Below are 21,028 nucleotides of genomic sequence, written 5' to 3' on the forward strand. Positions count from 1 at the left end.
TCATTTAGAGTTGAATAAGCTAAAGGAATTTGTCACTACTAAACCAGTATTACAGGATATGTTGGAGGGGCTTCTTTAAGAAGAAAAGATATGTATCGAAAACAGGAATAAAGAATGGTAACAACTACATTCCTATCAATAAGTACCTTAAATGGAAAAGAATTAAGTGCTCCAACCAAAAGATAGAGTGTCTGAAAGGATAAGAAAACAAGACACCTCCATATAAAAAGGAAGAGGATGGAAAAAGATATTGCTTTGATGGACCTAGAAGGTATTTAAGTCGAATAGAGAAAGATAAACAATATATGATTTCAATTACATGCAGAATCTAAGGAATAAAAAGAACAGATGAATCAAAAACAGACTCACAGATATAGTGGACGATTTGGTGATGGACAAAGGGGTGGGGGGTTTGGGGAGCTGGGAGAATGGTGGCGAAGGGTTAAAGAAGTACAAATTAATAGCTTATGAATGGTTACGAGGATGGGGAACACGGCATAGGGAATGCAATTAGCATTAATACATTGGCTAGATGGAGGTCAAGGGAGGGAGTGAGCAATTGGGGGGGGATCATTTTTACTAATTATATTGATGTCTAACCAATGTACTGTATACTTGAAACTAAAATTTGAAAAGCTATGGAAGGCATTCTATCTTTTCAGGTGGTGCATGCATAGATGCACTAAATCCAATATTCATGGCCACTATAATGATGGTTTGTGGGGGCAGAAGTCAAAGTATCTTGAGCAGTTTTTCTAAAACTGGATGTTAGCCATATATATTCTCAGGAACTTTACCAAGTACTTTTGAAAGAAGGTAGGGTTGTTGTATGGCTCTCAACCAGAAATTCTTGGTCCAATGACCATATGCTTTCAGTGGCAAATATTTTTGATGCATAAATTAGTATACATGACAATTAAAATGTTATTTACAGAATAAGTGGGATAAGATATTTTAAAATGAAATTGAGTCCAAAAAAATTCAAGATTTATATATGCACCTTGTTTGATAGCAATTTAATGGAATGTTTCACCTGAATTAATTAACCTCATTTTAATTAAGATAGACTTCTAAGGTAGCAAACAAATCTTACGTATATCATCAATACGTTCTCCATTGTAAAAGGTTCAAATAATAGATAAAATTAAAAATCCTCTTATTACCCAATCCCAGACTTCTCCCAGGGGTAACTACTATTACCAACTTAAACTATACCCTTCCAGAACTATTTTGATGCATGTACATACAAATATTTGTATGAATGGAAAAATATGGTTTTATTTGGGGTGCTCAACGTCTTAAAAAATAAAAATCACATCACGTAATTTTTTTTTCTGCACATAAAAATATACACTAATACTTAAGCCAGGCCACAGGACAATAGAGATTATTTCCACAACGTGTACATCAGTAGTGCTGCCTCGTCTGATACGTGTAAACGTTAACCTTGACAGTCTTTCTTAATTCCTGGCAAAAGTAGTTTCAAAGGAAAGGAGCCTAGTACACATAGCTTCCTTTCACCAGGTTTAGGGAACAGTGTCCTCTGGTGGCCAGTGAGAGATTTCTCTAGCGAAGGCGACCGGCTGGCATTCTCCATCAGAAATCATTAACTTATTCTAGTTACGTCGAGCGGTAGGTTCAGGATGAGCTCCTACCTTTTTCAGGCGGTCCCATCACAGGACCTCCAGAAGCGCGACCGACCCAAGGGCCCTCCCAAGTCGCACCATCTTGTCAGCCTGAGTGGCGCCCCAGAGACTGGTCCAGGTCCTCTTGCCCGTCCCACCTGCTTTTGCCCTGCGGGACCCCGCCCCTGTCAACCCTGCCCCGCCCCTCCAGACACCGCCACTCCCTTGTCTCCCCACTTCCGCCTGCCCTGCTGGACTCCTCCCCCACCTTGACCTGCCCTGCGGCAACCTGTTCCGTAGACCTAACTCTCCCTCTGGCATGCTCCAGGCCACGTCTCTTTGGCGCGGATCAAAGCCCCGAATATAATCTGGAGCCATGTGGCCGGCGGCTCCGGCCGCGCTCCGAACCCCTGGGATAGCCTTTCAGCTTTGGAGGTCTCTGTCCACGTCGTCCCATTTCTCCCAAAAGGCCGCGACCCTGACCATCACGCCCAAGGCTGGGCTGGCCATTAAGCTCCCGGATATTAAAGTGGAAGGCTTAGGCCCCAGGGAGCGGGTGACTGCGGGCGTCGGCTGTTAGCTACCGAGGCCGCCGCTTCCACTCGCTGGCGGACAGCCGCGGGAGACTGCATCTGGCCAGGGACCTGGCTCTGAGAAGCGACTTCACGAGCGTGCAGCCAATGGGGCTCCTGTGGAGCCTCGAGCCAGCCGGCTCGGAGGATCGCTGCCTCAGCCAGATGCTGAGGGACATGATGAAAACCCTTCTCAAAGTGGAGGTGACCGTCCACCAAGCGCCCCAGCAGCTGGCGGTGCCACTGGGTCCGGCGCTGGTTCTCCAGGCCGGAGCTGCTCCGCTATTGGCTGCAAACCCGCCGCCTGCGGGGCGTCTTCCTGCTGCCCCGAGGTGCATGGGGCCTTTCCCGCAGAGGACCTTGCACTGGCTTTAGGGAATAATAGAGTTATAAAAACTGGATTGCTTTGCTAGCTTAATTTGTCATCTGAAAACAAACCGAGCACCTTAATTCTTTTATTTTGTCGCTTAAGTGGAGATATTCATTCCCCTAAACGGTGATTGGGATTTAAATTTGATCTGCTTGGTACCTCTCTTCTCCCAGCTGCCTACCCTCCAAATTCCTAGTGCTGCAGACACTATTCCTTGCGAAGCATACACCTTTCGGGTTTGCTGTACAAAGCATAAAATTGCTGTGAAGTTTCTAGTATTAAATGCTTTTTGCCTATCTCTAATAGGCAGAGCTTTGTGTTAATTTTTTTCTATTATTAGTTCTTGTAAAAATGACCAGAACACTAGTTACAAATCTCTTTCATTGTTATCTGTTCAAGCTCCAAAGTGACTGAAATCCTATTATATTGTTAACTCTTTTATACTGATTTCCTATTAGGATAAAGATGATTTTTTGTTATCTGATATCTCTAATACCTTGGAGACCTTCGCCATGATGAACAAAACTGTTTCATTGCTAATTTCATAATCAAAGAACAACTTCTTTATATATAAATGAGGAAACTAGGGCCTAAAGAATTTTAACCAAACCACACAGCTAGGTTAGGTGATGCTAAAATCGGATTGCAGTAAAACTTTCTGAGCTCCAAACTCTGACCTTCTTCATAAATGCAGGCTGAGTGAGCGAAACAATGAGTGAAATAACTAGGTTTTTTGTTTTTAAAAGCCCAGTCTGGTTTGCCCAGGATGGTTTACCCACTATTCTCAGGTTCAGGATCTTTAGGAACAACTAAGAATCCTCTAAATGAGAGATTTAAAATATCAGGGGGAACGGTGGTTAAACAACAACAACAACAACAACAACAACAAGATCCTAGCAGATTTATACATTGGGAATTAAATTACTTAACTGAAACATCTTAATGAATCCTCAGTGATCTTAACGTTGTAATCAGATTAGTATTTTGAAGCTCGTGGTTGGAAAACTATTATCAGAATAATTTGAGGGTCTGTATGTTAAGCCTTTTTCATGGCTTGCATTAGGCTTTCTGAAACTATCCTTGAATGCAGAAATGCTGGAGATTTATCTAATTTTAAAAAGAGCATCAAGGTATGCAGAGATATTTGGATGTTAAGAAAATTGCCTTGTAAAAATCACTGCCTTAACATGTACACCTCAGCTTTCTCTTTGATAACTAGATGTGACCTAACTTGTTTCTAGATTTGAAAATTTAGAAATGGAATCTGGAACTGGAATTTTAGATCTCTTAATTTATTTTCTATCCTAATGCTCTTGCATTTTATTTTGTTCTTATCTGGCACTTTTAATTGGAATAACACAGAAGTATATTTCTGAAAAATGGCAGGAGGCAATTGGCTGAGAAGTTCTTCACTTGGAGTGGTGAATGAATAAAATAATCTCCAAAAGGAATGTTGAAAGAGAAATAGTGGACCAAAAGTAGGAGGATATTAGTTTGATATTTTACTATACATATTGTTCACTTTATATTACTCCTTCATCAAACATTTAGAATAGTTTAAACTTTGTTTAATTATAGGTTTTGGTGACTCTGATTGTATCTTAAAATCATCGAGAAGTAAAAAGACATTTTAAAGTAGGATGTCTTTTTTTTAATGAGATGTTATACTTTCATAACTCAAAGCCTACAGAACTATTTGTTTAGATTTATTTGGACTTATACTTCAAAACACATTCCATATCTTTGGTGCTAATTTTTTTCTATTTCCCAGTGATTTTCTCATAGAGGAAAAATATAAAAATATTTTTACATATATGGCTTCAAAATATCCTAAACAAGTGTCTGTTTCAACCACAACAATAAACCTATTTCAACCAAAACAAATGTTTTCTTTTCAAAGCAAGTAGGTGGATGTTTAAGAAAGAAAAAATATAAATTATGTTATTAAAATTTGATTTAGAAAATGTTAGCTGGATATCATAGTCCATTAAATGTTTAATCCCCTTTCCTAGTTTATAGGAGATGATCCTTTTCCTGGTGTGATTGATATGTTTGGTGATGGAGAGTTAAATGATCTTGAGCGAATCTCCTGGCTTGTTGAGGTTTTACTACTCTGGCTTTGCCATTTTTTGGCTATGAAGATCTACCACCAATCATGAAAGACTTAAATTTAGATTACTTTGAGGAAGCAGCTAAATTTGTGTAAAATCACCCAAAGGTGAGAGAAATGCTAAAGAGAAATGTGTTTAAAATGAAATCATTAGGGCTAAGAGAGAGCGAATACAGTGGTGTTAATGTGTTGGAGAATATTTATAACTACTTGAGTGCATTAATGAATGAATGAGTAAGCTATCTGATGAATACATACAATAATTTTCTTTATATTGAGGACTTTGCGACCCCATTAACAATCATACCTTTTTTTTTCTTGCTCTTTCTTCTTGTTTGTCTTTTTTTTGTTCAATCTTCAGGTCAAAGGTCCAAACATTGGCGTGATTGGCTCTGGCAAAAGGGCAGAGTTGGCAATTTCCAAGGCTAGCTTCCTCCCAAACTTAGCTGCAGTTGTAAGCATCAATGGCTGCATCTCTAACACAGTGACCACCCTTACATATGGTAGATTAATCCTGCCAGGACTACTTTTTAACCTAAACAAAATCTCTGCTACTGATTCAGGAGTATATGATGTTAAAGAAGCACTCGAGGACCCCTTGCATCCAGCCTATCAGGATAGCTGTAGCCCCCTAGAAAAAGCCACTGCCTATTTCCTTCTTATCGTTGGAAAAGATGACAGGCATTGGAAAAGCCCTGTTTATGCTAGCATAGCTGGAGAGCACCTCACAGAACATGGGAAGATAAATTTCACTCTTTTAAGCTACTACCCTAATGCTGGCCACAGAATAGATTCTCCTTACAGCCTTTCTTTCTCTGTAGCCCTGGATACAGTATTGGGGGTGCCTGCTTTGGGAGATGGGCAGCTCAAAGTTCATGCTGTTGCTGAGACTGCGTCTTGGAAGAAGATCCTGGAGATTTTGTATTTGCATGTAGGGTAAAGGTTTACGGACTAGAGAGCTAAATTTAGAATTTGCTTAAAAAAAATCAGAGGACAGATTGAATATTTTTGACAAATGATGAATGAGATATGGACTCCCTCCTGACACCTACAAGCTTTTAAAGAAGTAAAAATACTCGCTTCAAGTTCATGAGAGCCTGTAGTTTTGGTATTATTCATGTCTCTCCATGTTTGGTTTGTTTGAACTTAAATTCAAGGTAACTGCTAAGTGAAAACCAATTTTCAATCTACCATTTACCCACTCTTCCCACCTACCCTCCCTGTCACCCTCTGTACTTTCAAATATTTAAAAAAAACTCTTATATAATAATTGGTTTGCTATACCTGTCCCAGAGTTTTAAAAACTGTTTTGAACAAGGTAAATGAATATAGGCCCCTGGTTTTATGATGAGGAACAATTGGGCTATGATAATTTGCTCATAATAGCTGGAGGCTGGAATAAATTCTAACAAGATGACTTGGAGGCTAACTGGTGGTAGACTGGAGTCATAGAATTCTTTCTACTGTTAATCAGATTTTGATTTTTTTCTAGTTGCCAACTGTTCTAGGATCTTTAAAGAAAGTTAGAAATCCTAAGATACTGTTTTAGAAATGGCAACCAATTACTGAGAAATACTCTGATTTTTTATAGTTTCCTTATCTCTGTATTTGTACTTTAAAAATCTTTTCCTCATACTTTATTTCAAAAATGTATTTAAAAATAGGCAAATTCCAAGTTCTAGTCCCATGTAGACGGTGTAATGATCTGAGGGAAAGACAGATCATCCCCTCTACTCTTCTACCACCCTTACCAAAAATTTAATTACAATTTGTGGGGTGAGACCGAACTTATTAAAATAATTTTAGCTGAAGTTCTGAGTTTTGATTCTAAACTTTAAAAATCTGTATGGAATTAGATGTTTATATAATGGTACGTAAAACATATTTATGGTCATCAAAGTTTACTACTGCATGACAAGGAAGAAGTAGAAGTAATGTTCTGAGTGAGCGTGAAGACAGAATTATTTATTAACAATATTTCACCATTAATATCAATTTTTTATGGTGTAATCCAAAGTTAAGTAAAAGGAATGCTCTGCTGGATTGAGATATGTTTAAGCATTAGATTGCCATTATAGCCACATCAACAAAATTGGTAAAGATTTTGGCAGATAAAGATTTTGGTTCAGAGAGGTGTGGAAGTGTGGAGATCTGAAAAAATGCTACAAGAACAAAAGCTGGATATGTTATGAATATACATTTTTATTTTCTTCAATAATTTGACCTTTTCCAAGTTTTATAAATGTGATTAAATTACCTTCTCAAAATAAGATTTATTTCTTATTTCAAAATTTAAAATATCCACATTATAGAACAATTAAAAAATAGACAGGCAAAGTGAACATTGTATTAGTCTGCTCAGGTTGCCATAACAAAATACCACAGACCGGGTAGCTTAAACAACAGAAATTTAGTTTCTCAAATTTATTTTCTCACAGTTCTGGGGTTTAGAAGTCCATGATCAAGGTGCCAACAGGACTGGTTTTTGGCGAAGCCTCTCTTCTTGGCTTTCAGATGACCATCTTCTCACTGTGTCCTCACATGGCCATTCCTCTGTGCAAACCACTCATGGTGTCTGTTCCTCTTCTTCTAAGGGCACCAGTCCTGTTGGATTAGGGCCTTGTTTAACCGCAATTACCTGTGTAAAGGCCCGTCTCCAAATACAGCCATATTGGTGATTAGGGCTTCAACATATGAATTTTAAGGGGACAGAGTTCAGTGCATAACAAACATTAAATCTTCATAATATTCTTTTAGTTTTCTTTTGTATATATATGTGCGCTATGTGTGATTTATTTTCCCCTCTTTAATTCCCCCCTTCTTCCACTCTGACCTTGCCATTTCCCCCTTAAAGACTGGATCTCTGAAGGCGGGACATCTCCTCTCTGGTGCACCAGCGGGCCAGGTGGGCCAGGTGGGCCAGGTGGGCCAGGTGGGCCAGGTGGGCCAGGCACACAGTCCATGGCTCCACCTGGGGTGCGAACCCAGAACCTTCTGCATGTAAAGCATACGTGCTAACCACTACACTATGGAGCCACCCCCAACGCTATGTGTAATTTTTAAGCGGATCACACCATTTTTTTTTTGGTAACTTGCAATTTAAAGTAACACATCATGATTATCTTTGCATGTGAATAGTTGCATTGTTGCAGGAAGCGACACCTGATGGAGGAAATTGGAAGCTCAGAAAACTTTGTTAGAGGAAGGAGAATTTATTGGCCAGCGGAGAGTGTAGGGTTAACAACATCAAGCACAAACTCGCTTCGGTTAGATTTATTACAGTTTATATACCTCTGCAGTGTCCATGCAAGGGGCGCATGGCTCCTTTGAGGTTTCATGTGTGCCTCACGACTCAGGATGGAGATGGGGAGCTTCAGGTGGGGGCCTGCAATGGGGGAGGAATTTCCAGACCACTGTTTATTACAGGTCGTTTGTCTTGTAGAACCTGCGACCTTGGCATTATCAGCACTGTTATAGGATCCTCGAGCAGAGAGACAGGACACTGAGGCTATAAGCAGGAAGCAGCACTTATTAATGCCAGCACCTGCTCAGCCGATTCCTATCCAAAAGCTGAACCCCAATTGTAACATAACAGGTGGTTTTATACAGTCTTGTTATTCCTCCACAGCTACAGAGATAAGGAAGAACATTAGTTGGTTGGCAAGCCATGAATCAACAGATGTAAGCTGGAGACTCCTTGAGGCGGGGGAGGAAGCTATGGGAAAACATGTTAGCTAGAGAGCCCTGGAGGTGGGGAGAGGACAGTTAGGAATGAACTTTAACTGGCTGAGCAGGTCATTTCTGCAAGCCCTTTGCTTTGCATTTTTCAGATGCCTCCTCTCCTCTCTCAGCATTTCAGCAACATTTTTAATGGCAATATATTCTTTCATTGTTTAGCTGTTCAATAATACCAATTATTTTTTGTTGACATTTAGGTTTCTCTCTTCTTGCTATTAAAACTTCGAACATATATCTCTGTACACTTGTGTGATTATTTCTTCTGGACGAAGTCCTAGACGTGGAACTGCTGGGTCACAGAGGTGCAAAGTTTTTAAAGCATTTAATACATATTGCCAACTGTCCTCCCATAAAGGTCGTATCAATTATAAACAGCCATGTATACATGTGTTCTATTTCTCCTTATCCCTAGCACCTGAATATATATAAAATGAGGATGTTATTTTGAATTAATAAAGTTTTCGTACTTGAAGATCTATATATTTACATGTTTTGGCTAATTTTAGAGTTAGGAGTAAAAAGACATCTCCATTATGTGAAACTTCTATTTTCTGTTTTCAGCTGTCCCTGGCTCCCTGGAGGGGTTAAGGGAAGGTAACCGAAGACATTCGGCCTAATTTAGCTCCAGGCATCTAGAGAAGAGGCAGAAAGGCAATCTGCAGGGAAACAGAATTTTACAAATTCTTTTATGGGAAAGGTGATTGTAATAGGGTGGTTTTACAGTTTTAAACTTTCGGCAGGACGTCATTCCAAATTAGCTGAAACTGCTTTCGATAAGGTAAAGCACATCTGACCACTCTGCGCGGTTACGCGCTCAAACCCTGAGCGCCACGCTGCAGCCCCTGGAGAGCGAGTGGCAGCGGAGCAGGAGGACCCCGGCGGCCGACAAGCAGTCCCACAATGCCCCGCTCGCCCCACCTTGGGGGCGGAGAAAAAGGACCGCTCCTGGGATAGGGATCCGCGGAGAATGCCAAGAAGTGCGCACGCGCACTGACCCCCGCGGGCCCTAGCAACCAGAGCAGTGACAGTAGCAACCGCCGGAATGGTGAGTACCTTCCAGGCCTCGTAGCCAAAGCTGAGAAGAGATTAGAAGTGGAAAGGGTGACTGTGGAGTGTTGAGGGTTGGAAGGGCGGAGGGTGTTCTCGGACAGCGGAAGGGAGCGGGTAGCGGATGCTGACTCTGTGGAGTCAGAGGCCTGGGTGAAAGAGAAGCCCTGGCACCGGGTGGTCAGGGGTGAGGGCGGTCTGGGGAGGATCAGAGGTTGGCTTAATGTTGAGGGATTCTGGCAAAGAAAGGGGGGGTGGGCAAAGAGCAGGAAATTCTCGAAAATGCGGATTTGAGTGGGAAAGCTGATGGAAGGGAGAGTGTGAATAAGGACATTTCTTTACGTAGAAGTAATTACCCACCCTGGCGAGGTGGAGCGGGGAGCTGGTTACGAGGGGTATGTGTGTAACACCGACTGCAGCAGTATTCGAAACCTGTGATGTGCCCAGGGTGGCCTCTGGATGACTGTGAGTGCAGTTATTAGGTAACATTGTAAAACCCACTCTGATAGAATGTATTAGGGTAGTGTTTCTCAAATTTCAGTATGCAGTATGATTTTAGTTGGCCTTAGTACTATGAACTTGTTGCAATGCATATTATGAAGTTTTAATATCATCGAGAGGGCTCAGTAATGTGGATTTTTACAATGCATCCCGTTATTCTAAAATTGGAGGGCACCCCACCACACTCTGAGAAATGCAACCTTTGCTTTGAAATCTTTCAGCGGTCTATCCAATCAAAGACCTTTGTGAAGTCGTGGTTTTCAAAAGTGAGGTACCTTATTGATGCTCCTCAACTGCTGCTTAAAATGCGCACTGTTTTGCTTACATACTTGGCAGCTCCAACTAGAAGTTTGAAAAGGGATGTTGTTGGTTAGTTACAGACCCAGCCACAGTTATTTATCAAAGTATGTGATTGTCCTGCTGGATGGAGATGTTTATGAAGGATAGTTATAAGTAGTTGTCTTCCTTTTGTGATTCCAGTGCTGCTTAAATGGGCAGAGATTGAGCCCAAGAAATTGAAGTGATGAAGAAGTCATGTCCACCCTGAACCAAAAGTAGTTTTCCACCTGCTTTCCATACTTTATTTCACAGTCCTTTTAGCCAATACCACTGCCAAATTAAGAAAAATGTTCTGGAACCTAGGTTTATAGTCAAGTAAATAAATAATCAGGTCTAAATAATTCTGAAAGCATTAACCATGAGAATTATTGAAAATCTTCAAATAGAGAATCAGAAACAGTAATTATATGAAGCTAGCTGAGGCTGCAAACTGTTAGTTCTGGGGCCCTCCAGAAATACAGGCCGACATAGTTTTTTAATTAAAAAAATAGATTTTAGTGTCTTAAAAGTGGTCCTGTTTCACATCAAAATCCAGATTTCTGGCTTCTCTGAAAAATCAGAAATAATCTATTTCACCGCCAGATACATTTTCCCCCTCATTTTTGTATCACTAAAATATGAAGATGCCATATAATTGGTAGCATCTTTTCTTTCTTAATGGTACATAAAACGAGGGTTATTTTCAATTAATAAAGTTTTCATATTTGAAGAAATGTGATATTAGGGTAGTTCTTGTCCCAAGTCTCACCTGCCAATAGTTTTCTAGAGCCAAATAAAAGCTCTTTATATGGGCAGCTTTACCTATTAATGATGTCCATTGGTTCTTTAGGCCTTTCAGTTTTTGATTCCTACTATCTATAGGGAGCTAGTGCCCTTATAAACCAATTTCTAGACACCTAGATTGCTTCCAACATGAAAGTGTTCTCATGTGTCTTTTTATAGACCCGCACAAGGATTTTTCTGGAAAATAAACCCAGGAGTGGCATTGCAGAGTCATAGAGTCCATGCATACTTAATTTATCTTAATTTAATTTAGGTACTGTTGGCTGACAGCATGGCTGACAGAATGGCTCTACTAGTTTTTACTTCCTTCAGTAATGCATTCCCATTTCTCTACATTGTCACCAACTTTCTAACTCTTGCCAATCTGAGGATGTATTTTAGTACCCCATTGTTTTACTCTGCAGTTCTCTGATTTTCAGAGTCCAGAATGTTCACCATATTCCATGGAACCTCCATTGCGTTTCTCTGCTTTTCAGTGAGTTTGATGGTATTGTTCGTCATCTCGATTTCAGTTTTTGTGAATTTTCTATTCATGGTTTTTTTTTTTGTCAATATTAGTCTTTTATTGATTTTATATGGAAAATATCTTCTCCCAGTTTTTATTTACTTTGTTAACAATGTTCTTCACTTGTTGAACTCCAGGTCTAATATTGGTTAGTTTATCCTATTGTATTTTCTACATAGATGATCATTTGCACAGCATTTTTATTTCCTCCTTTTAATCATGCCAATTTGTATTTCTCCTTATTATCGCATTGATAAAGATCTGTTGTATCATGTTAAATAGTAGTAACGATAGTAGACATCTTAATGTGTTTGGGATCTTAGAATACTTTTAATGTTACCTTCCCAGTTTGGCTCACCTTGATCACCTTATTTAAAATAAACATTCTCCATACACATATTTACGTATCCTGATGCCTTTTACCAAACTCAGCATTTTCTTTTCTTTAGTAATTGTCATCTTCTAATATACTATATAATTTACTTATTTTTAAATTATATTACTTACCATCCGTCTCCTGCCAATAGATGTAAGTTCCATGATGGCAGAGATCTTTGTTTTGTTCATTGGTATATCTTAAGCATGTAGATACATGTTGGTACATAAGTAGATAGTCAATGAATATTTGCTGAAATGAATAAATTTCTCCATTAAGTATGGTTTTTGTTATAGCTTTTTGGTATGTAGTTTTTATCAAGTAAGAAATTTCTCTTTAACTCAGTTAAAAGCTTTTAATATCAAATGTAGAACTTCATCAAGTGCTTTTTCAGCATTTATTGAAATAAATGTGATTCCCCCCTTTAATCCATTAATAAATGATTTACAATTATAGATTTTTTTGATAAACAATCCTTATGCTCTTGGGATAAGCCATTCTTGATCGGGATCATTATGACTATTAGGTGTGGAGATCTAATACTATATTAAAACTTTTCAAATCTGTGTGGAGAAGTAAAGAGACCTCCTTATCTGGTTATGACATCAAGTTATTCTAGCCCAAAATAAGTTGGCGGCTTTCTCTCTTTTTCTGGTTTCTGAAACAGCTTGTATAATGGAGTATCTGTTCCTTGACAGCTCAGTAGAACTCACTTGTAAAATTATCTCGACGTGCAGCTTTATGAGGGGAAGAGGGGGGAAGATCTCTTTGATTATCTTTTTAATGTTTTAAATAGTTATTGGTCTATTCAAATTTTCTGATTCCTGTGACAGTTTTGGCACATTTCTCTCTCTCTTTTTTTTTTCTAGAAATACATACTTTGTCTAGGTTTTCAAACTTATTACCATATATTTGCTTATAATGTTTTATTTTTAAAATCTGTTATCTGTTATTTTTCCTTAATCAGTCTGTATTTTTAATTTGTATATCTCTCTTTTTTGCTCAGTCAGGCTTGCCAGAGATTTAAGAACTAACTTTTAGTTTTATTAATCTCTTTTCCCCTGTGTTCTGTTTCTCACTGACTTTTTTCTTTGTATTACCTTCTGCCTTCTTTGGGTTTGTAATTATGTACTTTTTCAAATATTTTGAATGTTTAGCTTATTTGTTTTCTATCTCTTGTTTTCTCTTCTTAGGAAATAAATGTAGCTACAAATTTCTTTTTAAGTGTTAATTGTGTTTCTCAAATTTTGACATTTTTGTCTTTTATTTTATTAGTTTACTTTAATTTATAGGTTTCTTTTATACCCAAGAGTTATTTATTAGTATGTCTTTACTTTCTAGACATAATGGTATAGACCTTTAAAATTTTCCTTTTGGGGTGGGGGGTTCTCTCTTTTTAATAAACTCTTAATGATAATCCAAAGGATGTCTTCCTTTGGTCATCTTTAAAGTTTTATATATCATAATAAATTGAATCTAAGATAGTATTAATTATAAGGTGCAACGTTATTTTATGTTCTACTAAGAAAGAAAAATAAGAAGTTGGAATTAAACTATGACAGTTTCCTATCACTTAGAATTCTTATTTTGTACTTATTGACAGAGTTTGAAAATATATATTTAAGCACATAGACTTTTATTATATATACTCCTTTGCAAACATGAAAAGGAATATATGCATATGAAATCAAATGGTTAATGTTTTTCTAAAATTTCACCACTGCCACCTGGCCACTCTAACTGTAAATTGTTCCTGGTTGTAAGATGCATTCAAATTTCAATGATGTTAAAATGTAAAAGAATATGTAGATCTTAAAATCAATGAAATAAGATATATTTTAATATCAAGTGTTGAAAGCTATATAGTTTTTGTAATCCAAATAGGAGTGACATATATGGGCATTACATCGTGATTTCCTTAATTTTTCCGAGAGGTATTTAAATAAGTCATTCTGATTTCAGGAAATTGAAACACACTCTTCATATAAAGTCTCAAAGAAAGAAGTTAACCTTTTTAATGGTAGATATAAAGACTAATAATTATTGCATGAAAATCAATTCAACATATTATACCAATAAAGACAGCCTTATTTTTCCTTCTCTTTTAAAGGCAAAAGCAACAACAATCAAAGAAGCCTTAGCCAGATGGGTGAGTATATGAGTTTTTACTTTTTTTTAGAAACCATTCAAGGAGAAATTTTGGATAGTTATTTAAAACTGACCATTCAATACAAGGGATCTTTGTGGTCTTAGAACTGTTTAGCTATCTTAACTGTGTAGGTGGAACCTACATAGGCGATAAAGTATTAAACTTAACAGACACACACAAACACATTCACACTCATATGTACAAATGCTTACAAGTAACATTGGGGAAATCTGATTTAAATCAGTGGATCGTATCAATATTAATATCCTGGTTGTGATATTATACTATAGTTTAAAAATTGTTACCATTGGGGAAAACTGGGCAAAATATACAGGGTATCTCTATTATGTTTTATAACTGCAAGTGGATCTTCAAATGACTCAATAAAAATTTCAATTAAAAAAATCTGACCACTATAAAATTTAAAATTTAAATGGAAAGGCTGATTCATTTATTGCTGTAGGATGACTGGAATCTGTGTGTTATAGTACATTTTATTTTTCAACTTTATCGTCATTACACTTTGTCATTTTCAAGTGATAGATTGGTATGTATTGTGGATTATCTAGGCTTTAGACAGATGATGATGGTTTTAGCCTCTTGGAAGTTAGAACAGATATCCAGTGTGGACAAACAAAAATTACACATAGACAACCGAAAAGACATCAAATACAAATACTAAAGTGATGCTCACCATCACTGATCATCAAGGAAATGCAGATGGAAACCATAATGAGATATCACCTCATATCTATGAAAATGGCTCTCATCAAAATGACAAAAGATAAGTGCGGGTGAGGATGTGGAGAAAAAGGAACTCTGTGTACTGTTGGTGGGAATGTAAATTCATATAACCACTATGGAAAATAGTATGGAGGTTCCTCAAAAAATTAAAAATAGAGCTACCATATAATCTAGCAGTCCCATTTCTAGATATGTATGTGAAGAAAATGAGTTTACTCTCTTGAAGAGCTATCTGTAGCCCCATGTTCACTGCAGCATTATTTACAAGAGCCAAGACCTGGGAACAATCTAATATCTATTTATGGAATGTTATTCAGCCATAAGAAAGGAAATCCTGCCATTTGTGGCAAATGGATGGACTGTGAGAGCATCATGCTAAGTGAAATAACTCAGAGAAAGATAAATACTATATGATCTCACTTACCTGTAGAATCTAAAAGAGCCAAACTCATAGAAACAGAGTAGAATGGTGTTTGTCAGGGGTTGAGGAGTGGGGAAAATGGGGCGATGTTGGTGAAAGGGTACAAACCTTCAATTATAAGGTATATAAGTTTCGGGGATTTAATGTACAACATGATGACTATAGTTAATAATAATACTGTATTATATATTTGCACGTTGCTAAGAGATCTTAAATGTTCTTAGCACAAAAAAATAATCGTGTGAGGTGATGGATGTGTTAATTAACCTTATTGTGGTAATTAGTTTACAATATATACATTATCAAACCATTAGTCACACACCTTAAACTTATACAAAGTTATAATGTCAGTTATGTTTCAATAAAGCTGGAAAGAATACTAAAGTATATAGTAATATTAGAAGGGAAACTGCATTGTAAAAATATTCATTAAATATAAACAAATATTTTAATAAACATTCTATAAAGTTTGAACAGTTAATTCAGCATTATAGATAAAATTTCCATAGGGTATAGAGATAGCTCCTTAATTTCCATGCCCAGTGATAAGTTATTTGTCTATGTCATCAATAGCTTTTTGCATGATATTATATCTTTTGTTTTTGTAACTGGGATTTGAATAAAATGTCTTTCAGGAGACTTGGTGTCTAGGGAAAATAGACAAAAAAGATAGGATAATGAAATATTTGAATTCTTGTTTTAGTGCTTATAAACTTTGTACTCTAATCGCATTTAATCATACATTTCTGTATGATTGCTAGAAAATCTGTTTTGTTAAAGAAAACAAAGAATAGAGTAGGTTTAGATTTTCCTTGAATTGGATTTTCGAACTTCATTTGATTTACTTATAACAACAAATGATTGACTTGTTTGTTTGTTTGTCTTTGTAATCTATTTCTAGATTACAATGTGACCATAAATCTTTGACTTTAAGATTATTTGAAGACATCAAGCTCACTCACTGATTAGTAGTTCATCATTTATTGAAAATCTACTAGGTGTCAGTTTCCCCTTCCCTAACCTACAAATTTATGGCACAAAAATAACTAATGAGTGGATGTATATTAGATCTCTTTCTTTCAATTGATGTATATTTTTTATTACTGATGTTATGATTTGATTTTTTAAAAGAAGCCTTTTTTTGTGTCTTATATTGCACTAGGTTACAGAAAACATGGGAAGGGAAAGGAAATGGTCAAGCTTTAGGAGCTCCTTGTTTCGTTGGCAAGATAGAACTAACTCTAAGTATTGTGGTACTTAGAAAATATTATTAGGTATCGTATAATAGTAATTAAATTTTAAATTGCATACTTAGTACTGAAATTAAACTCTAAGGTAGAATTTAGAAGTAAATTATTGTAGAACAAATAATCTTGACCTTAGCTGTGTTGCAAAGAGATCTTCAAAAATTCTGGGTATTTTGGGGTTCTAGCTCACACTGAACTGTATATAGAAAAAGATAGATGAGACAATAAAGAAAACAATTGACCGTACAGTTCTGAATCTGATATTTAAGGAAAGGTTGTTTTAGGGACAAGAAATTCTTCCCAGGGAAATGTTTTTGTTATTGCATTTTATTTTTGTTTATTGATTGATAGATGTTTAAGGGATTTTCTTTTATTTTTTTAACAGGCTCAATTCACTTTATTTTTCTTGTATAAAATTATGTGGTGGCCACAGCTGGAGCCCGGGTCCTCTGCACAGAAACTCTAATATGGGTCATTACAAGATGGTCAGTGAATTCCTGTGAGGGAGACTTGATGAACACGGTCTCCTTCCAGGGGTCAGGGGTGGTATAGCTGGAGGTCTTAGAGAAGGCATCAAATGTGGCCATGGCAAAGTTGCCTAGGGTGGCAGTGCAGCCTCTGGCTGAGGTGTAGCCATTTGCGATACCAGCTTATCAGCAGCATCTTGGGCACAGGGGCTGAGACAATGCTAGTGCCCCTGGGGGCAGGGACGAGGCACACTGGCCCAGAGCCACAGTGTCCAGGCGCCTTGCAAGGAATGATGTGGGACTTGCAGAGCTTGTTCTCCCAGCCTCGCCTCATAGGGGCAATGGAGAGCTTAGCCAGGATGATGGCCCTGTAGATAGACGGCAGTGGCTACCTCCTTGGAACACTCAACACCCAAACGAGCATGCCCATTGTAGTTCTCAATGGTGATAAATGCCTTGAACTGAGTCTTCTGGTCACTGTGGGTCTGCTTTTGCACGAGCACAATTTTCAAAACCTCATCCTTGAGAGATGCCCCTAAGAAAAGGTCATCGATCTCAGATTTCTTGATTGGCAGGAAGAAGAGATAGATCCTCCTCCAGGGGTTTGATCTTTATGTCCTTGACCAGAAGGCCCAAATTGATGACTGGGAGCCACTCCTTGTCCTTGGCCTTGCCTCTGCGAGCTCCATAGCCATGGCGTCACCCCAGCCATGACCTTGGCCATGTCTTTGACTCTGGATGCTACTGCCAAATCCTCAATGCAAGCTGCTATGGCCTCCCATCCCAGGGCCCCCTGGGCCTCCAGGGCTTCCAGCAGTACCGGGTCATCTTCCATTTGGTGATCTTTCAGAGAAGAAGCAAGGGATTTTAAATATTACAGAAATTCAAGTTATTTTATTTTCCTCATTTTTCCCTTTAGTTAGGACCTAACAATAAATTATCTGAGTCAGCCATGTAGAAGCCTAGTTATCAGGGCCAGTAAGTAAATGTTTCCAGTAAGTGAACCATAAAGAATGCACAGAATTATTAACTTTTAATAATTGCTTCGAAAAGTCTTGGGAAATTGAGCTTTCTTTAGTTCCACATGACAATCAGGGATCATTTATTTCCAAATTAATTTTTGTCACAGGAAGAGAAAACCAGTCAGAAGCCATCTGAAGCCAAAGAGATAAAGCTTTATGCCCAGATTCCCCCCATAGAGAAGATGGATGCATCCTTGTCCATGCTTGCTAATTGCGAGTAAGTTTTCCTGTCTTTATTCATCCTTCTAGTATAGTTGTTAAACTTCTCTTCTTTTTATAAGTGCACAAACTAGAAAAGTATTTTCTGTGATCTTTACTTTTTTTTTCTTAATTAATTCTCCCTTTGGCAAGGAACAAACATAATAGATTATTGGTTTATAAGATTTTAATAGAGTAATCCTGTGCAATATAATATATGTTTACAGTATAATTTTTATAATTTTCCAGGAAACTAGAAATTTCCTGTTTTTTGAAGGAAGCTAAGTAATATAAAACTATTACTCTGTTATAAAATCTAGTACTTTCTCTTATAAAATTATCCACTAAAGTCAGTACTATACTTACTAGAGGCCTAAGAGGTATTGTTTTTATAAAACCTTTTCAAATTATAAAAATACATTGTAAAACATCTAGAAAATATAAAAAGCACAAAGAAGAGGATTTTATATCAACCACATTTACATATGACTTCTTACATTATACATTTCTGAATGATTTGTATGAGAAAATAAATATCTCTATAAATGCATATATATAGTTCTGCTTTTTACAAAAAAGGATCATATAAAATGTATTGTTCTGCTAGATGGTTTTTAAACTTAATTACATATCATGGACATCTTCGCAAGTTGGCATTTATAGCCTAATCACGTTTGTTTTAGTGGTAGCACAGTATCTTATTATTTGTTCCTCAGTTGATGGATGTTTATAGATTTTTCCCCATTTTTTTGTTATTACTGTAATATAACCAATAATCTATATGTGTGTATGTGTACATGTATATATATATGTATATATGTGCATATGTGTATATTTATGTATATATATATGTATATACATATATACACATCTTTGGCATTTCTATTTATGTTTTAAGAAGATGTATTCCTAGAAATGAATTACTGAATCAAAGTATACATGCATTAAAATATTTAAAAGATAACAACAAATTGCCCTCAAGAAGGTTTTTTTAAAATTTTCTACAATAAGTATATATTAACTATTGTAATCAGAAAAAAAAGTATGAAGATTTCAAAATGAAGGAATACATGCCATGTCTGAGGGGGGAAAAAGGATTCATTGTCAAAAGGAAATATGACTTATTAACTATCTCCTTTGGGTGCTTGAAAAATAATTTCTGATATACCATTTACATTTTTTTTATATTAATTCAAGTTTTCCTTTGTTCTTTTAAAGGAAGCTTTCACTGTCTACAAACTGCATTGAAAAAATTGCCAACCTGAATGGTTTAAGTAAGTGATCCACAATAACAGATGGTTCTTAGATTTTCTAGTTATTGGAAATAATATTCCAGAGAAACTACATAATCCCAGAAGCTCGCGTAGTAATTGTCAGATGACAGAGAGGATACATAAACCATCTGTCTTAAGTTTGATTATCCAAAGAAAAGTACAGATACATGAGACCTACACATTTTAAAGACATTTTAAAGCTTTTATAGAATTAGGATTGAGCTATCTTAAATAAAAAATCAGATTTCTTATATATTTTTTATCAGATTTGTGTTTCCTATTCGTTATATTTAAAATTTAATTCCTCACTATTCTTTTTTTTTGGTCTTTGCTATTGACATTACTACCTACCCAGTTGGCAAAGCCTTTGACTCCTTGAGTGAGTTTCCTATGACAGCTGAAACTTGGCGGCTTAAAACAACAGAAGTTCCCTCACAGTTCTGGAGGTCAAAAGTCTGAACTCAGTTTAATAGAGCCAAAATCAAAGTTTTGACAGAGCCATACTTCCTCCAGAGGCTTAAGGGGAGAATCTGTTCCTTTCTGCTTCTAGATTCTTATGGCTGCCACATTCCTTTGCTGTTGATTACATCACCCCAGTCTCTGCCTCTGGGGCCATATTGCCTTCTCTTTTTTTGTCTGCGTCAGTCTTTCTTTTTTGCTGGTATCTGTGATTGCAGTTGGGTAATACCTGGATAATGGAGGATTCTTTCCCTATCTTAAGATCCCTAACTTAATCACATCTACAAAGTACTTTTTTCCCATATAAGGTAGCATTCATAGGTTTCAGGAATTAGGAGTATGTATCCTTTGGCGATGCATAATTTAGCCTGCCATATCCCTCCTTTATACTTCCCTCGAGACCTACAGCCAGGTTCATCACTAAGTCCTATTTATTCTTTGCAAGAGCTCTCAAATAACTTGTTGCTTTTCCATTTTCAGGAGCTACAGTTTTATTAGGGTCCTAATCATCTTCCCTTTAGATGGTGTTTATCAAATGTTTTTGACCGCCTTCTACAGTAAGAAATACATTTGAATTTATGATCAGTATATATATTCATATGAATATATATATCAAATATACATATATACATATGAATTGGAATAAGTAGGTTAAACAATATTTAATAGCATAGGTTCCAGTATAAATATTTTTAATTTTATTTTTTTAAATGTTGTCACAACCCACTAAATTGATTTCACATAGTTTGAAAAACAATGTCTTAAGACTTTTGTAATAGCCTCCTAATTGATCTCCTTGTCTCTTTTCTTTCTGCTCTTCAGTTACCTGCAGCACTGATACCAGAGTTTTTTTTCTAAAAATATTATTCTCATTATCGTTTCTCCAGATCAGAGACCTTTAATGTCTCCCCTTTGCTTAGTAAAGACCAAATGACTTAATGTTGTATTTAAAGTCTTCTAAAAGCTTGAACCACACCCAAACACATCACTTTTTTTTAATGATTTTGTGCACTTGTTAATGCGGTGCTTTTCATTGAGACATCTCCTTCCTCTTGTAGGAAAATACTACAAGAAACAAAAT

The 21,028-nt window shown here is 36.8% G+C and overlaps 1 protein-coding gene and 2 pseudogenes across 2 annotated transcripts in view; 2 read left to right on the forward strand and 1 right to left on the reverse strand.

Moving 5' to 3' along the window:
* The first annotated feature begins 4,615 nt into the window (after positions 1 to 4,615).
* On the forward strand, positions 4,616 to 5,617 carry LOC107504954 (annotated as a pseudogene).
* Positions 5,618 to 9,377: 3,760 nt separating this feature from the next.
* Positions 9,378 to 21,028, forward strand: part of DNAL1 (dynein axonemal light chain 1) — a 34,128-nt gene continuing 22,477 nt past the window's right edge. Inside the window, exons 1-4 of one of the 2 annotated variants that reach the window (XM_016134809.2) lie at positions 9,378 to 9,460; positions 14,077 to 14,115; positions 18,124 to 18,233; positions 19,433 to 19,488. In XM_016134809.2, the coding sequence (XP_015990295.2) occupies positions 9,458 to 9,460; positions 14,077 to 14,115; positions 18,124 to 18,233; positions 19,433 to 19,488 (208 nt within the window). In that variant the 5' untranslated portion in view covers positions 9,378 to 9,457. Of the gene's footprint in view, positions 9,461 to 9,905; positions 9,928 to 14,076; positions 14,116 to 18,123; positions 18,234 to 19,432; positions 19,489 to 21,028 lie in introns of those variants that run through there. The other variant, XM_036239575.1, reaches the window with a different exon arrangement.
* Positions 16,944 to 17,812, reverse strand: LOC107504934 (annotated as a pseudogene).

Source organism: Rousettus aegyptiacus, unplaced genomic scaffold (assembly GCF_014176215.1).
Source record: "Rousettus aegyptiacus isolate mRouAeg1 unplaced genomic scaffold, mRouAeg1.p scaffold_m13_p_3, whole genome shotgun sequence".
Lineage (NCBI taxonomy): Eukaryota > Metazoa > Chordata > Mammalia > Chiroptera > Pteropodidae > Rousettus > Rousettus aegyptiacus.